This window comes from Sphaerodactylus townsendi, linkage group LG15 (assembly GCF_021028975.2).
Source record: "Sphaerodactylus townsendi isolate TG3544 linkage group LG15, MPM_Stown_v2.3, whole genome shotgun sequence".
Lineage (NCBI taxonomy): Eukaryota > Metazoa > Chordata > Lepidosauria > Squamata > Sphaerodactylidae > Sphaerodactylus > Sphaerodactylus townsendi.
The window spans coordinates 9028092-9045865 of NC_059439.1; the positions used below are offsets into that span (position 1 = coordinate 9028092).

General features: G+C 43.4%; 1 protein-coding gene across 1 annotated transcript in view; it reads right to left on the reverse strand.

The window, feature by feature from the left end:
• Positions 1–2462: 2462 nt before the first annotated feature.
• The window catches only part of LOC125444695 (keratin, type I cytoskeletal 23-like), a 33237-nt gene continuing 17925 nt past the window's right edge, over positions 2463–17774 (reverse strand). The window contains exons 4-8 of the mRNA XM_048517278.1: positions 12462–12623; positions 9689–9814; positions 8194–8414; positions 5452–5480; positions 2463–3278 (exon numbers count right to left, since the gene is read on the reverse strand). Coding sequence (XP_048373235.1) covers positions 3175–3278; positions 5452–5480; positions 8194–8414; positions 9689–9814; positions 12462–12623 — 642 coding nt within the window. The 3' untranslated portion in view covers positions 2463–3174. The remainder of the gene's footprint in view (positions 3279–5451; positions 5481–8193; positions 8415–9688; positions 9815–12461; positions 12624–17774) is intronic.

Sequence of the window (17774 nt, forward strand, 5' to 3'; positions counted from 1 at the left end):
AGGCTATTCCTCTTGATGCTTTTCCCAATCCCTCACCCTCACAACTCGAAGAAGATGGAAGAGTGTTGTAAACAAAATTGAATGAAGCTGAGGATAATGACGGGTGTTTAAAATCCCACAGTTCACAATTCCTCCTCTAAAGGACATAAGATGTTATTGTTATACACCATAGTGATTGGGGGAAAATACATTCATGTTAAAATCAACACTGTGAAAAACTTTTGCCATAACCGAACTTTGAAAACATTTTGTGGAATAAGTCATGGAAGAACAAAATCAATACAGAAATCAATGCTAGTGTCGAGTTTTTGGCTTAAGACAGTGTTATTCTGAAATGGGAAATTACTGAATGGTTGTTTAGAGACTACAGTGTGTTATTACAGCATGTGTAAGGGTCAAAAATATAATACACCTTGGCTGTAGGCCCTGTGGATTTTGAGACCCTCAGCTTCAGCCTGCCAAATCTATATTGGTAAATCCGGCACCGGCACTTACATCATTCTCCTCTCTGCTTTTTATCCTCAGAACAATACTATGAGGTTGAGAGTATGTGATTGGCACAAGGTCACCCACCAAGCTTCCAAAGCAGAATAGAAATTTGAACCGGGGTTTCTCAGATCCTAGTCCAACACTTTAACCACCACACCAAACTGCCTGCTTATGTGTGTTTTCATCAAATAGAAATTTCAACTCTGATCATTTTAGCTAGCACTTTATATGTTTTTCCTACCACTACCACACTGTTGCAAAACATTTAATGGGATGGATGATGTGAAAATAATGGCACAGTATGAAGCCATACCCATGCTAATATATTTGGGTTGTGAAGAATCAGATCTTGCTGGCTGAGTTGCTTCTGAGAGTTAAAATGAAATAATATGTCAGAATAAATCTAAAGCCATCTGTCTGGTATTACTCGTTCTACCCAGTTTAGCCACACAGAAAGATTAGGTAATCCACTCAAGTTCTGTTGGAATCTTCTTTATGTAACCAGGGGTTGTGGTCACCAACTGGTCCTGACATGTTTTAAAAACGTTTGGCCCATGAGAATGAATTCTGTCTGCCGTCATCTTAATGGGCAATTTCAGAGAACTCATTCATGGAACCTCACAAGGTGATTTCATTTCATCAACCAAAAGGACATCTTGTCCAAATCTGAGTCCTACACAAATCACCCAACTCTTCATTAAGAGCTCACCTACTAGTCCTATCCCACGAGCTATGGATGTCTTCTATATCTAAAGTGAGATTAGCACCCTACGGGAATCGGGAGCCTCTCTGACTCTTGGTGTGTCACCAGCTAAGAAGCCTTCAGGGTTTCCCTATTCACCTTTGGGAAGTATTTCTCTTCTGTTAGTCCAGGGAGATGAGTATCAGTCATCCTGTTTTTCTCTATAGTGTTCCATATGAATTTTAATAAACTTTATTTTTATGGAGCTGCTTGATTTTTATTGTTTTTTCGTTTTGATATATGGTGCTTACTTTAACCCAGGCCACAAGCAGCATCACACTAATATAATCCCCAAAAGAAATTAACCCCCTTTTTATTTAATTACCACCCACAGCAGCTTATCTGCTAGTAGCATAATCCTATGATCTGAATCAGATAAAAAATGAGTTAAACGTTGTGAAGAATTAAATGTATAAAACAAAAATGGCCCAAAATATTTCTCCTCAGGGACAAGTCGACAAAATATACTCCATAGCCTTGATACCGCCATCTCCACATAAACACCTTCTATTCAAATAGGGGGTACCTATTTGGTAACTTCCTTACAGCCCCATCCAGAAGTCTTAGAGGTGGGACAAAGCACCCTTCAGCACTGCCCTGCCGCCTCCAGGAGGGCTTCTTGGTCGTATGGGGAGGCAGAAGGCAAAAAAGCATCCACGCTGCCCAAGTGACTTCCATTGGGCTATATGGGCTTATGCCACAGTGTACCAGTGGGCCGGAAGGAAACTCAGTAAGGTTGGCTCCAATCCCCAGCCCACCCCTGGAATGCCCCGGCTACACTGGTGCAGCTTTTTGCACTGGCAGGCCTGGGGACCAGTGATGGCTTCCAGGTAGGATGCTGCAAAGCCACATGGTGCCCAGCTGCCTGGGTAAGTTGTCCCTTTACTGGTGCATTTGCCCCGTGCATCGGCAGGGTGGGCACTGCACCCTATAAAACGCTCGGGTTGAAGGTGATGTGAAAGACCTCTTTCTGAGGCTCTGGAGAGCTGCTGCCCAAATCACAGTGGGGCTGAGGAGGGAGGGAGATGCCAGGGGAGGCCTAGTGCATGGTCACAGCAGGGGGGGGGGGAGTGTAGGGCAGCTGACAAACTTAGGTGTCAGAACAACCTGGGTTTGATTCCCCACTCCTGAACATGAACAGCAGACTCTTGTTTCCTGCTTCTGGAGTGCAGCGGCTCCAGAGGGGGATTCCCCACCCCAGGATTGGACTTCCCAACAGAAAGGCATTTAGCCCAGCTAATGTGAAGGTTTATTGTACAATTCTTTGTATACTCACTGGGGAAAAGGTAGAGTGTATTACAAATGAAATTCAGTCACAGTTAATGGTTGGTTATTCACTGAATTACAAATAGGTTTGAACATTTATTTTCAGCTGTTTCTAAATAGATCTGGTTTTCAGAATATTTTAAGCAGACAGCTCATGCAAAGCCAGGATGAATAAGCTTTCCAGAGGTGCATCCTCTTTTAACAAAGTTTGCAATTGAATTTGTTTGAAAGCGTTAATGCAGAATCATCACTAGCCAGCTTCATACCCTTCCCTCAGATTACATTTTGATATTTTTAGCTAGGCAGCATTTCAACACACTTCTTTGTTGACAGAATCATAGAATCATAGAGTTGGAAGAGACCACAAGGGCTATCAAGTCCAAGCACCTTTCATGCAGGAAGACACAATCAAAACACTCCTGATGTATTGGTACGCTTAAACTCTGGGCACCAGGAACAAGAGTAGCTTCTTAACATTTTTATTTGTTTTGTTGGTCTTTAAAGAAGTCAGAGCCAAAAGGAGAATGTGCATTCATATTAAATTAAATTACACTGTTTGTGCGAAACAGGTGATCGCCAAAAAAATGAGCATAGATTCCTAAAAGAGTTGTTTAAATACTGAAAATCTGTAGGTTTTTTTCTATGTAGAAGAATTTTCTTTCTTCACACCCATGAGGTTACACCTGTCTTTTTATCTCAATAGTGTGCGTGGCAACTATATGTCCATCCACACTGTCTTGCACAATTTTCTTGAGATTTTGGCTGTTCAAACTGCCGGTATCTAGGAAAAAATTGGAAATACGTCATTGTATGGGAAGCAGTATATGATGGATTGTGCATATAGCAGTTCTTTGGACTTTGGAGCAGCAGTGGCATAGTGGTTAAGAGCAGGTGCATTCTAGTCTGGAGGGACCGGGTTTGATTCCCCGTTCTGCCGCCTGAGCTGTGGAGGCTTATCTGGGGAACTAGATTAGCCTGTGCACTCCAACACATGCCAGCTGGGTGACCTTGGGCTAGTCACAGCTTCTCGGAGCTCTCTCAGCCCCACCCACCTCACAGGGTGTTTGTTGTGAGGGAGGAAGGGCAAGGAGATTGTAAGCCCCTTTGAGTCTCCTACAGGAGAGAAAGGGGGGATATAAATCCAAACTACTACTACTACTACTACTACTACTACTACTACTACTACTACTATTACTACTACTACTCTTCTTCTTCTTCTTCTTCTTCTTCTTCTTCTTCTTCTTCTTCTTCTTCTTCTTCTTCTTCAATACTTGACTTTACAAGGGTAGCAGAAATCCCAGGGTTCTTTTGTATGACCTAGAAAGGGGAAATGTGTCCCCCACCTTCATTGTGAGAAAAATCGGAAAACCTGACATGTTGCAGTCAAAATAGAGGACCCAAAGTTAGTCTCATAAAAGAGGTAAGCTCTAGTAGAGAGCATGCTAAGCCACACTTGGTACAGAATGGTGATCTGTGGCCGTTATAGATTGGAAGCCTTATCCAAAGTAATTTCATTTCGGCTGTGCAAAACATACTTTCTATGGCTGATTACCCACTGACACAGAGGTGCACAGTGGGACAGGAAGTGTGTTAGGGCAAGAAATCTTGTCCCAACATGATTCCTGTTTGTACCCAATCAAGTATTAAGAGGTCTGCCTCATCTGGACAGGGTTATGCCCCCACCCCCAATAGCAGGTTCATGGGTTGGCATGCTATTAGATGCATTCCTCCAAATAGAGGCTCAAAATTCTTCTGTAGAATGTAGCACTTTTAACCAGCTTTGGTTGGTTTAGCAGTTAGGACCTTGAAAACAAAGTTGGACATGGTTGACTATGCTCTGAACACATCTAGGACAGATTACTGCAGTTCACTGTGATACATGTGGGGCTGTCTTTGAAGACTGCCCGGAATCTTCAAGTGGCACAGAAAGGATGCTAACTCGGGTGGGCTATAGTGAGTGGGCTATAGAGCCCCTAGGGGATGGGCTATAGAGCCCCTAGGGGATGGGGCGGTATAAAAATGTAAACGATAAATAAATAAATAAATAAATAAATAAATAAATAAATAAATAAATAAATAAATAAATAAATAAATAAATAAATAAATAAATAAATTGCCTATTCTTAAAGAACCCTAGTAATTTGCTGGATTGCTTCTGCAAATTGCTGATTCTTAACTCGAGATCCCTAAACGGCCTGAGCCTAGGCTGCCTACACTTGCATAAACCTATGGGATGGCCAAAGCAAAAAGGCAGCATTGCAAACCTATATAACAAGTGTGTCCTACTATCAGGTTCAGGTTTAGTCAAGGCAGTAGGGGTCCAAAGACAGGAATTTGAGAGAGTTGGTGGCAGGGCACTTGGTTGATGTTCTTTGTTGATATCTGTCCAGTTACAAAGAACATTCAAATCTTAGTTCAAATGGATGGGTTGCCAATATCTAAATCTCTCTCTCATGGAAGTAGCTCCTTAAGATTGCAAATCTCCAGGTGGCCCCTAGAGATCTGCTGCTACTACAATTGATCTCCAGGCAGCCAAGATCTCCAGGCAACCCCTGGAGAACATGGCTACTTTGAGAATAAACTCTGTGGCATTATGTCCCCAAGCCCTGCCCCCCCCCAGCTCCATCCTGAAAATCTTCAGATATTTCCTAACCCAGAGCTGCTCAGGTGATGTTCAAGTCTTGCAGGGGTGTCAAACTCGCGGCCCTCCAGATGTTCATGAACTACAATTCCCATCAGTCCCTCCCAACATGAGCATTGTCTGATGGGAATTGATGGGAATTGTAGTTCATGAACATCTGGAAGGCCACGAATTTGACACCTATGCTTTAGAGGGTGATCTTGCTGCCAGTCTGCTTCAGCTTTTCACGGATATTAGTACTACCCTGCTGTGATCATGATCAGACCCAGAAACTGATAACTTTTCTCTAAAAATCCAGACAAGAAACATTTACCTTTAAAACTTGACTCCAAGCCTGTAATCCTGTAAAGTGAGAAAAGAGAAGCAAAATACATTAATAGCAGTACCATTGACTTTCATAAGGTTCTCAAAGATGAAGAACTGACTTAAGTAACCAGTGTGAACAAACTGAAGTTTGAAACTCTCATGAAGTTATAAGTAGACATGTTTAACTTTTTATGTGTGCAATATTTATGTGTAGAATATAGATTCTATTGAGTACTAGCAGGGCCCAGCCATGCATTGCTGTGGCTTATTGTGGTGAAATGGGAAAGGAACAGTAGCAGCAAAACAATTGCAGAGGCCAGCAGTACGTGCTCATGCAAACATGCAGCCTGATACTGTGCGATGTCATTGAAGTGTGTGCCCGCATTCCGAGGGGGGGGGATGGAAAGGCACCCCTCCCACACATCTAGGCTAGCTGGTCATGATCCTTTACCTGGGAGTAAGTTTGGTTGGTGGCAATGGGTTTCGCTTCTGAGGAAACCTTCTGAGAGGCGCAACTCAGCCATTCAGAGTATGTCATGGTTGCTGTACCGAGCTTACTCCTGAGTAATGCGTGCCTGGTTTTCTTAACTGTAACCGCAGTATTCAGGGAATCTAGGGTGCCTGGCACCTCCCTCCCATCCCTTGCATGTCGCCCCTCACTCTCTTCCCTCCCTCACTTCTCTTCCCTTGCATGCCACCCCTTCCCCTCCCTCCCTCCCTTCCCTTTCCCTCCGGTAGGGTGGGTGGGTCATATCAAGATGCTGGGCCCCCTGCCTCCCCTCCCTTGCATGCCACCCCTCACTGTCTCCCCTCTCTCACTTCTCTTCCCTTGCGTGCCTCCCCCTCCGTCCCTTTCCTCTCCCTCCCTCTCTTCCCTTGCATACCACCCCTCCCTCTCCCTCCCTTCCCTCTCCCTCGTGTGTATGTGTGTGTATGTGTTTCACTTCCACTCGAGTTACTGCCTATGTACTGTTTTCACTGCTCCTGTCTGGCCATCTGAGTGAACATTCTAAGCAGCACGAACATTCTAAGGATGACAGTTACACACAGGCAGCTGCATGTCCTTCACCATGGAGCGCCAGGAAAAAAGCGTTTTACCTGGGCCAGGTGTGAAATTTCAGGTATGTGAACATCTAAAAACACTCTCACCAGGCTGACTATAGTGGCTGGGAATTTTCAGAGGAATTGGCCCAGCAGTTACTGAGTTACACTATCCTCAACAAAAACACTGTTGGCTTTTTATATATATAGATTTTTCCTTTTTGTTATTATTTTTAACTTTTATTATTACTTTAAAAGCATAATTAAAACAGGCAAAGTAACAAAAAAATTTCCTGTTGTTTCTGGTAAAAATAATAAATAAATAAACCCATTGGTGACTTCTTTTCTATGGTGATTCCTCCTTTGAGGGAGTGGTTGTGGTAAACACTATAATTCAAGGCAAAGGCAATGGTTTATAAGCTATGGGTTGGACTGAGAGCTGCTTTTCAAACTCAACATTTCACTGGTGTTGGATCCCTTGAAAAAAAGAGAGCCTGTTTTATCCCCCCTCCCCTTCACTCCTGTAAGGAGACTCAAAGGGACTTACAAACTCCTTTTCCTTCCTCTCGCCATAACAGACACCTTGTGAGGTAGGTGGAGCTGAAAGATTTCTGAGTTAACTGTGACTAGCCCAAAGCCTCTTATGTAGGAGTGAAGAATCAAACCTTTAAAAAGTTCAATTTTGGATCCATCCAGACTGCATCTTCTCATACTTCTGTTTTGCCACACGTGAGAGAAATCCTGCATGTGGACATGCTTTAAAAAAGTGGACATGCTTTTTTTAAAGGTCTAGGTGTGTGTACTGTATATCCCAGGTTAGTTTTAAGTTGGCTTCTGCCTGCAGTATAGACGTGCAAGGGAGCAGCACATAGTAAAATCCTGTCACCAGTGAATCCCGCCTTGTCACTGTAAAAAAATCACATGAGAAATGATCAACCATGTTCACTGTGATCATCCATAAACTGCTACTTACTGGTATTGTCAGATATACATGCTAAGTAAATCTGAGGGAAAGGTGTGTGTATGTGTATTGTATCTCCCACCATATAAATGTATTCCTGTGCAGATTTACTGCAGCCTAAGCTAGCTGAAATCAATGTGCTTAGACTGAAGTACAGATTGCACTTTGTGTATCTTGTAAAATCCATAGGGGTTCTATACTACCTAAAAAAAGTCCTTTAAGGCATGTGAGGAACCCTGTATATAACCTAAGGATGCAAATATGGTAAGGGCCAGAGGCCTATTTTCAGACTTGTTTCTTCACTACTCTCACTTCACTCATCTCAGCTTCGCAGGAGCAGCAGTGGTGTAGTGGTTAAGAGCAGGTGCACTGTAATCTGGAGAACCAGGTATTGATTTCCCACTCTGGCACTTGAGCTGTGGAGGCTTATCTGGGGAACTAGATTAGCCTGTGCACTCCAACACATGCCAGCTGGGTGACTTTGGGCTAGTCAACAGCTTTTCAGAGCTCTCTCAGCCCCACCTACCTCACAGGGTGTTTGCTTTGAGTGGGAAGTGAAAGGAGATTGTCAGTCCCTTTGAGTCTCCTTAGAGGAAAGGGGGGATATAAATCCAATTCTACTTCTTCCTGTTTCTTCACTAATCTCAGCCTTGCATTATCTGTGCATGAATACCCTCATCGTTCACTCCAAGGTTGTAGACACTGATTCCTCTTTTATTTTTCTCCCTGCAGTTAATTTTGCCTTACCCTTCAGTTTTCCCCTCCAGCAATTGGCGGTAAGTGGAAATCTCTTTTTCCAGGCGAGTTTTGATTCCCAGGAGAACTTTGTACTGGTTGTTTTGACGCTTGATATCGTGGCGAAGGTTACATAGCTCTTCTTCACATTTGGAGATGGTGTGTTGGATGCTTCGGAGTTGAAAGGAGTAACGAGATCTGGTTTCGTCTAAGCTATTCTCCAGGGCATATTTCTAAAATGGATAAATGAAGTTAGCCTTTCAAAACTGTGCACAGCGGGTGTGGAGAAACACAAGAAGATTCTTGAGCATAATACAGCCTCGATCTGCCAGTATGAGCCTAGCATTTGGTCACAATATTTGTATCCTGCTTTTCCAAAAATCTGAGAAGTGTGTCGAATCATACCATAATGGCTAGTCAAGTTATACAGGATGGCAGCACCTGGAGTTGTTTTATTTCTTATTGGACCTGCCTTATTTTCTGTTTCCTCTCTCTTTTTTTCTCATCTCAGTTTGGAAGGGAAGCTTTTCAGAACAGGGGTCTGCAGCAGTATGCTTTTGTCACTTGATAAAACGCCATGTGTCCACATGGTGTTATATAAAAACAAAAATGATACGGCCTAAGATGTAAGTTCATTTGCAAACATTTCCAGCATACAAGTGTGTGTGTTTGTGTGTGCACCTGTGTGTGTGTGTGTGTGTGTGTGTATTAAACCATTCTAAATGCTCAACACTTTTGTACCATCCTTCGCAGCACCACTTAGCTGTGGCTTTCAAACAGCTTTCTTTTTCCTTTTTTCTGCCATTAGGCTTTTGGATTCTCTGCATTTCATTTTTGCAAGTGGAAACAGATATGCAGAGGTCTATCTGTCCTCTCTTGAGCTTCATATGTCCTGCAGTTATGTGATCAAGAACACACGCAACCAAAGGAAGAGGTAAATGCTCTGTAGCTGTTTCTACTTACCAAAAGGACACTGAAACCTGCTTCCCCCCACAACAGTGCTCAGAGCCTCACAGAATGGCCGAGCTCTTTCTAATGGAGAATCCCCGTGTGTTTACTTGTAAGTCACATGATTTGTGTCCATTTTAATGTACATCTGAGCCCTTAATACCAGATATTGGAAACAAAACAGTGAGCTTTGGCACCTTCATGGTCTATTTCCAAATTCATTGGCATTTATCTGGCTGCTGTTAGAAACGAAATGTTGAATGACAGACCGTGGTCTGATCTATCAAGGTCATAATTTGTATAAAACCATAGGATGTGAAATTAAAGAAAACTGAGACTAACATGTGGGCATGCTGGATATAAATGGTCCCACTGAGAACATTAATTCTAATCTCACAAAACAGGATCATGGGACCTGAATGGACAAAAGTCATGTTCTCAGTCAAATTCTGCTGTCAATGGAGCCAGACTAGGTACACAATATATAAATCAAAACCAGAATTTGGAAGAATTAATTAGGGGGCAGAAAATGTGATTCAGCCTAGATCTTGGTATTTACCTTGTTTAGTTGGGTCTGCAGGTCGATTTCCAGGGTTTGCAGTGTACGATTCAGTTCAGTGATTTCTTTCCGAGCAGATTGTAGTTCTTCACGGTTAGGGCCCGCTTCAGTTGACCCATTTGCAAACTGTAAAGAAAAAGCTTTTGTTAACTGACTGTCATGACACCACTCACCCAAGAGGGGTTTGGTACCTCGTTTTATGCAGGGTTTTACAGGTTCAGCATAAGAATTTTCCCACTGGGCTTAACCAAAATACCGTTGCCACTAGGCTTCCCAAATTAGTGTTTCCCACAGTGGGGAAATTGTTAAGGAATGGAAGATATGGTGGATCTGGAGACTTACTTTTTTCTACCCCATGGTTCAGACACAAGGGAAAGCTGTGTTTGGATGCTATGTTTAGATGCGGGAGGCAGGATCCTTGATTCATGTATTCCTTCTTCCTCTAGAATTGAGCCAACTCAATTATTCCTGCTTTTCTAGCAAACTACAGTTTTCACTTCCCTTAGTAATCAGGATTCCAAACAGCAGTTTGATCATTCGCTGGCTATTTGTGAGGTGAGGGGAAGAGTATGTGTGCATCTTTCCAACATCATAGTATCCACTCCTTTTCAGTCCATTGACATTACTCAAACGTCTTGGCACTGGTGGTGGAGTGACATTTCAGTTTGCTGGATTCACAATAGTACAGAACATTTAACCACTACCAGAGGTGTATCTAGGCAAACTGGAGCCCGGGGACAAAACCTTTGCCCCCCCCTCCCCCCCGCCCCGGTATTGTCAAGTGCTGTGTGGAATTGACCTTGGTTCCCATCCATTTGAGCGCCAACCTTTTGGCGATTCGCCCAGACTTTGTGCTGGGTTGAGATATGTTTGCCTGTGTGTTATCATTAAGTGTGCTTCTTTCTGTATAAATTGTGCCTTTCTTCTTTCTGTGTGAATTCCTTTTGTTTTGAATATCTCTGCTCGGGTGGGATGCATGTCTGATTTTAAACTACTGATTGAACTCTGGGGCTCCAGAGTTCTCTTGTTTTGCCTGTGAATCTGTCTAAGCCAGTGAATAAAGAACTGTTTGAAGTACACAACTTCAGTCTGTTTGTTACAGGTATGGGCTGCCACCCTCCCTCACCACGACCAAACAATGATTTTTTTGCACCAGCTCACAAATCACCCCCAGCAAAACATACATGGCTCTCTCCCCACCAACTCTCTTTCCTAATTTTGTCCTCACACCAACCCTATGAGGTAGGTTGTTAGCCTGAGAAACAGCTCCAAGCCAGTGCAAGTGGGTATTAAGCATGTAAATCTCTCACAAATCACCCACAGCAAAACATTTACCAAACATATGTCAGCATCATCTCTCACAAAGCACCTCCAGTGGAATCCACCCCCAAACAACATCACCTTCAATGGTGTTTAAACTAGGGAGCCCAGATTCTTCTTTTAAATCCACCTTAAAGGGAGAATCTGGGTTCCCCAGTTAAAACAACATTGAAAGTGATGCTGTTTGGGGGTGGATTATCCCCCACCCTGAAACAGCATCACTTTCAATGTTTAAACTAGATACCTCAGATTCTCCCATTAAATCCATGCTGATGGATTTAAAAGGAGAATTTGGGGAAATTGGGGAGGGGGTGCCTGCTGTCAGTGGTGCAGTTGTTAAGCTAGCAGCACCATAATTTCAGGGTACCTTTAGGAGACTCTCCTGATGATACCACCCAGATTTGGTGAAGTTTGGTTATGGACCCTTAAAGTTATGGACCCTCAAAGGTGTAGCCCCTATCTCCTATTAGCTCCCATTGGAAACAATGGGGGATGGGGCACCTCCATTGGGAGCCCATAACTTTGGATTCCCTGAACCAAACCTCACCAGAGTCTCCCAAAAAATCCCTGAAATTTTGGTGCTGCTAGCGGCTAGCCTAAAAACTGCGCCCCCTGCAGGTAAAAAACTGAAAAAACACTTAAAAATACAAAAAACCACACAAATGAACCTGAATTTTTGCACCCCCCACATGAACAAATGGGGGCTCCCGGGGACATTTGACTTCCCATGTCCCCATGGCAGATGCGCCTCTGACCACTACAAGTATTTTACTTTACCAAGGAAAGGAAGCAAGAAAACAAGCAAGAAAGGAAATAAAGCAAAAAACAGAACACAGTAACTTGTAGACTCTGACTAGGCATGGATGTAGTTAGCTGAGCTGGCCAGACTTCTGAGATCAGGATGCATGTACTCGTATCTCAGAATCAAACTGCTGGAGAATCTTCCCTGAATGGGTGATGTCACACAGATACACACCCAAGGGAAAAACCTGCTTTTCGAAAGAAACCTTGGGGAGGAAGTTTCCTTGAGGCCACTTGGCTAATCGAGCATGGTGTCATGGCAGGTGTCACGTTCTAATTTGAGCCCAGCCAATGGAGAACATAGCTTAAAACTGGCCCTGCAGGGTCAGGGAATTATTAATTACTGAATGCAGAAGGTTCAGGGAAGGACTTTTCCACCCATGAGGGAGTGTTATTCCTTCACTATTGATGCAGCTGAGCATTTTATCCATCTCCAAGAAAGTTCATTACAGTGGTGGAGATGTGCGTCCATGACGGCTCCTTGGGGAACAGAGAATTCTTGTAATGGGATGAAGTCAGCAAGCTCTCATGGCAACCTGGGGCCAGGTTCTAAGCCATAGACAGCTAACACATCGGAACTCTAGCCAAAAATGGATTGTTGTAAGAAGGCAGGCTAGGCCCTACAAAGCAGTCTGTCGCCTTGCTTTGTTACCTGCTGTTGGTACCAGGCGTCAAGGCTCTTGCTGTTCTTCTCAATTATTGCTTCATAGTCTTCTCTTATCCCTGCCAGAATCTTGGCCAGATCTTCTGGTGGGGCTGCATTCACCTTCACATTCACCTGCAGGTCCTCAGAAGGGGCATGTGCTGCCATATCCTGTGAGTGAAGAAGTGTGAGGAAGGAAATCAGCACAGACCAAAACTAGATGCAAGATCAGTCTATTGCACTGTAACATTTGAGTCTGACACCCCCTCCTCTTTGAGTGGAATGATTTTACAGTGGGCTACTTCAGTTCTGTGCAGTTTAGCTTTCTATGAGATTTTTCTCAATGATTTCATTTCTTAGCTAAGGATGCCACAGCTCCTTTTAAAGTAAACAAACAAACCAACAAAAAACCTTGAGCTTCAAGGCAGCTCAAATGGAGTGTTGAAGATGTATCAGAGTTCCTTTGCTTTGAATAAGTGTTCCATAACATTTACGCAACAAAATTTCCTTTCAGAGAAAATAATTTCTGCTGTGATCCTTCCAGTTTATTGTAGCAAATGTGCTCAAAATTGAAGCTGGCTTGTTGCACCCATCAAAAGGATGAGTAGTTTCAAAGAGATATTTCCTCTCAAAATTCGGAGTGGTGGGAATGCCTACTCCCAAATGACCCATTACCTATGCTGCCTCTTCCTCTTAATTACTACTAGTATGCTGAGCCCTGAAGATTGCATAGGAGGAGGAATAGTGTCTAGGCTTGGAGTGTAAGTGCTTCTGTTTGGGGAGAATAATTTTCTTGCCTCTTCCCACCCACGGTAGCCAATAATGGCCCCAATCCTGTAAACAATAGGATGTTTTGGAGGACATTGATTCATAGGGTCGTCATGAGTCAGAAGCAACTTGACATCACTTCACACACACACATCCTTTTACTGAAGATCTCCTCTGTCCCAGGAACCAGTTTTGAGGTGCCTGTCTGTCTCAGGAGGGTAGAGAAAGGGAAATTGTACTCCAAGGGCAGAAATTTGTGCATCTACTGTTGTCAAAGAAGAAGAAGAGAAGAGTTTGGATTTCTATCCCCCGTTTCTCTCCTGCAGGAGACTCAAAGGGGCTTACAATCTCCTTGCCCTTCCCCCCTCACAACAAACACCCTGTGAGGTGGGTGGGGTTGAGAGAGCTCCGAGAAGCTGTGACTAGCCCAAGGTCACCCAGCTGGCATGTGTGGGAGTGTACAAGCTAATCTGAATTCCCCAGATATGCCTCCACAGCTCAGGCGGCAGAGCTGGGAATCAAACCCGGTTCCTCCAGATTAGATATATGAGCTCTTAGCCTCCTACGCCACTGCTGCTCCTACGCCTCCCTCCCTCCGTCCCCTTCCTCCTCCTCCTCTTCTTTTACTATAAGCTATCTTGAATATGGACTACAGAAAGGTGGGGTATAATGAGCTTTACCCATGCAGTCAAGGCTATGCCTGTCATGTCCAAGTTGGCACTGATTAGCCAGAGGAGATTCTAACCACCTCCTCTAGCACTAGGAGGCCCATGCTGGTGGAATCGGATTCCTGATCCTCATCTTTTCAAACGCCATTTGCACATCTTCTCGGCTTCATGTGGCCTTGTCACTGTCAATTTGATGAAATCAGTAATTTGGGGTCTGGAATTATTTTTCTCCCTCCTTAAAGCTTCCTGCCTCTTGCTGTTAACCCAGCTCATTGCAAATTGTTGGAAATACAAATGCCAGACTTGTGCTTTGCATTAAACAGAGGCTGTTTATGCACTAATGACTCTCTGCAGGTTTGTAGTATATCCTTCCGAAGGAGACCAATTACCCACTCCCCTTTCCTCACTTCTCCCTTGCCTTTTTTCTGACACCTGCTGCGGGGCAGCAATTATTCTTCTGCACAGGATTCTGCTTTGATGGCCCATGTTTCTGCCTAGACCCCATGACATCAATCACCTATCAATTTGCAATGAGCTGTGGTGACCCCATAAGATTATGTGGGTAAGAGACTAACATTGATGATTTGCCATTACCTTCCTATGTATGGAGTTCTTTGGTGATTTCCCATCCAAATACTAACCAGGGCCAATCCTGCTTAGGTTCTGTGATCTGATGATCACAGACTAATTGGGGCTATACATGTCAGGGCCTGCATGCTATAGGGAGGAATAATGTAAGATATTAGGGAGTCTGCAAATTTCACTTTGAACACATTTGGTGGCTTAACCATAACGTTTTGCTCGAATGCCAGAGTGTCGCCGGCATCTCCTGGTTGATTGGGTTCATGTCTAGCAGCTGCAAATTTATACTGAACTAGTTTGCATCAGATTTTGCAAAAGTGCGAATGTGGATGGATGCTGCTGATTCAAACTGATCAGCAGCCATTATCATAACTAAGATGACCACCAATATAACTAAGATCACCAACATGACCACCACCGTAAAGTAGTATTTTATGAATATCTGATTTGTGAATGATCTGTTTGTCTTTTGTGAATTATCTATTTGCCCACTGAGCTGAACAGTTATGCAGCAAGGTTTGGCAGACTTCAGTCAAGCTATGTGAGGACCCACATGCCCCAAAAGCCAGCTGCACAGTTAGTAAGGAATACTGTGAAACAACCTTTCGAACATCCACAAACAGTTCCATGAACTATCAAACTGATCACTAAAAAATCACGTTTCTGTTTGCAACTTGGTGTTCGAGCATCTTTGTAGGACACCAGAATAATACTGTATTCTGGAAGAATGTGTGTTTGTGAAAGAATACAAGAGCTGACCTAGAACCCTGCTGAGAAAACATTAACCCTGGCATTTTCCCCACGGCCATTATATCCTGGGATAAGGAGGTGAAACATCCTGGTTTGGCCATGATTTCCACATGGCTTCTGAGTCTAACTTGGGCCTGCCCCACAAGATTTCCCTTATCCTGCACCTTTAAAAAAACAACAAAATTGGGAGGGTTTTTTTTTAAAAAAAAACCAGCGGCGCTCCCGCTCCCATGCAAACACCGTGGGAAATGGACCAGTTTATTTTTCCTGCCATGCTGACTGCAGCCAATCAGAATGGCGGAAAAACAGGACAGTTTGTGCATGCGTGGCAATATCGTCAAGGACAATGAAACTAAACCAGGGGGGCCCCTGGAGTTCTCCCTCCCAGCCTGAATGCGCTGATGGGCTGCCGTGCAGAGGGAGGAACCAAGATAGAAACATCCCGGTATGTATGACTCTGGTTTTCCCCCTGGGAATATTTTGTCCACCTTGAAAATGAACCTATGAGGCAGTTTGAAGCAGGGTTAAATAGGAATTTTGAATTCCTACGTCTTACTGAAACATAACCCGCAACTTCAAGGGGCATCTTTTTTTACTTAGGACTATCTTTCATTTCCTACATACAGTTTGCACAAAACTATGTGCAACCAATTTATATTCAAAGGCTGTAAGGTCCTCTGTAATTTCTACAGGAGCAACTGAATGCTGTACACATAATTACTATGTAAACAACCTAATTATTAGACAAGCTGAACTGGTTTGGTAAAGTTCCCTTCACTTTATCATCCTGTGGCTCATAAACTGCAAACTGCCCGTGGGAAGCCAAGATCATAATGTTTAAATTAGCCACTATTCAGGTTGCCTGTTAAGCTGCGGTGTCGTATTCTGAGCGCTGGCTTTCAGGTGAGAATCTCATCACATTTTGCCAAAAGCAAGTTTTTTCCCCTCCCAGCACAAAATTATATTAACAATGGAACTGTGGCTCGTATTTGGGTCATGTCCTACATTCTTGCTGATGTTTCCATTCCTCTTTAGCTGTGGGACTTACAGGACCTCTTAGCACAGCAATGGTTATGCTTCATCTGTATTATGAGAAGTTGGATTGCACGGCCACCAGAGGAGCAAATAATGGGAGCCCCATATTAAAGGCATGTTGAGAACAGGTCTAGCAACTGGAACATTTGTTCTCCTCTAAAGAAGTAGCTGGCTAGAGAATATTATTTTCAAATATGTGGCACTCTATTGATTTGTAACTGCAGTGGGTGTTATCTATATCACTGAATGTATGCATAAGCCTGTGCGAATGAAGAAGGTTAACAGGTAAACATTAAGATAGAAGCAAGTTGATAAAATGTTCAAAATGTGTAGAACAAATAAACAGGCAGGGGGTGAGTCTTGCTGGCGGCTGAGTTCCATCTGAACTAAATTTGTCTTCCTTTTTCTACAGTACTATAGTAGGAAGGGGAAGGCAAATTATACCATACTACAGGTACTGTAAGATTGGGCGTGTCCATAGGTACAAACCAAAGGGCAAGGGCCAAAGGCTCACAGGTGGTAAAAGTAGATGAATCAGCAATTGGTTTCCAGCTGAGCCAAGCCATATTCTTTTTAGGTTGTTGTGGGTTTTATGGGTTGTATGGGCATGTTCCAGTAATATTTTCTTCTGACATTTCTCCTGCATCTGTGGCTGGCATCTTCAGAGAATCTGGTGGAAGTAAAGCAACCCTGGGCATTTCACAGGCATATATACTCTATTTGCTTTACTTCCACCAGATCCTCTGAAGATGCCAGCCACAGATGCAGGCAAAATGTCAGGAAAAAATACTACTGGGACACGCTATACAACCCACAACATCCTAGTTATTCCGGCCGTGAAAATCTTCGACAATACATTTTTTGTTTTTGGTTTATCTATATTGTATTTGTTGCTGAAGTTTATTTTATTAACATTATTTATAGCTCACCTTTCTTCCCGGGACCCAAGGCGGTTTACAGAGAGTAAGTCAATTCAATTAAGAGAAGGGGACATGCAGTAGAATCCTTAAACCCCCTCCCAGAGAAAAGTGGGACATAAATACAACTAAATGAACAATTCCCACCTCAAACAAATGCAGGCCATGATTACTCTGTGTGGCACAACTTGGCACGATGTGTAAAGCTGGCAGTGTGGTGCCAGGGAATGGTATGCAAAACTGCATAAGCAGGGTCAGAATTTAGCCTCGGTGTTTACTAACAGGGATTAAGTTTCAAGGGTTTGTTAAGCTGTGGTTACAGAGCTTTGAACCCCCTTTTTTAGGGGTTCAGGCAAATGTATCAGCAGAGTATGCCTATTATATCAGAGAAGCATGTCTGTTATATTATCAGAAAAGCATGCCTATTATATTAGGTCGTGTGGAACACATACCCCACCCAAGGTCTTTATGACTGTACCCCGCCCAGGGACTTTGGTGATGGATGGGAAATAAGTATACATAAAAAAAATAAAACAGACACAGGATAGTGCAGCAGTCATCTTGTTTGTTGGCTTCTGTGAGGCACCTGGTTGGCCACAGTG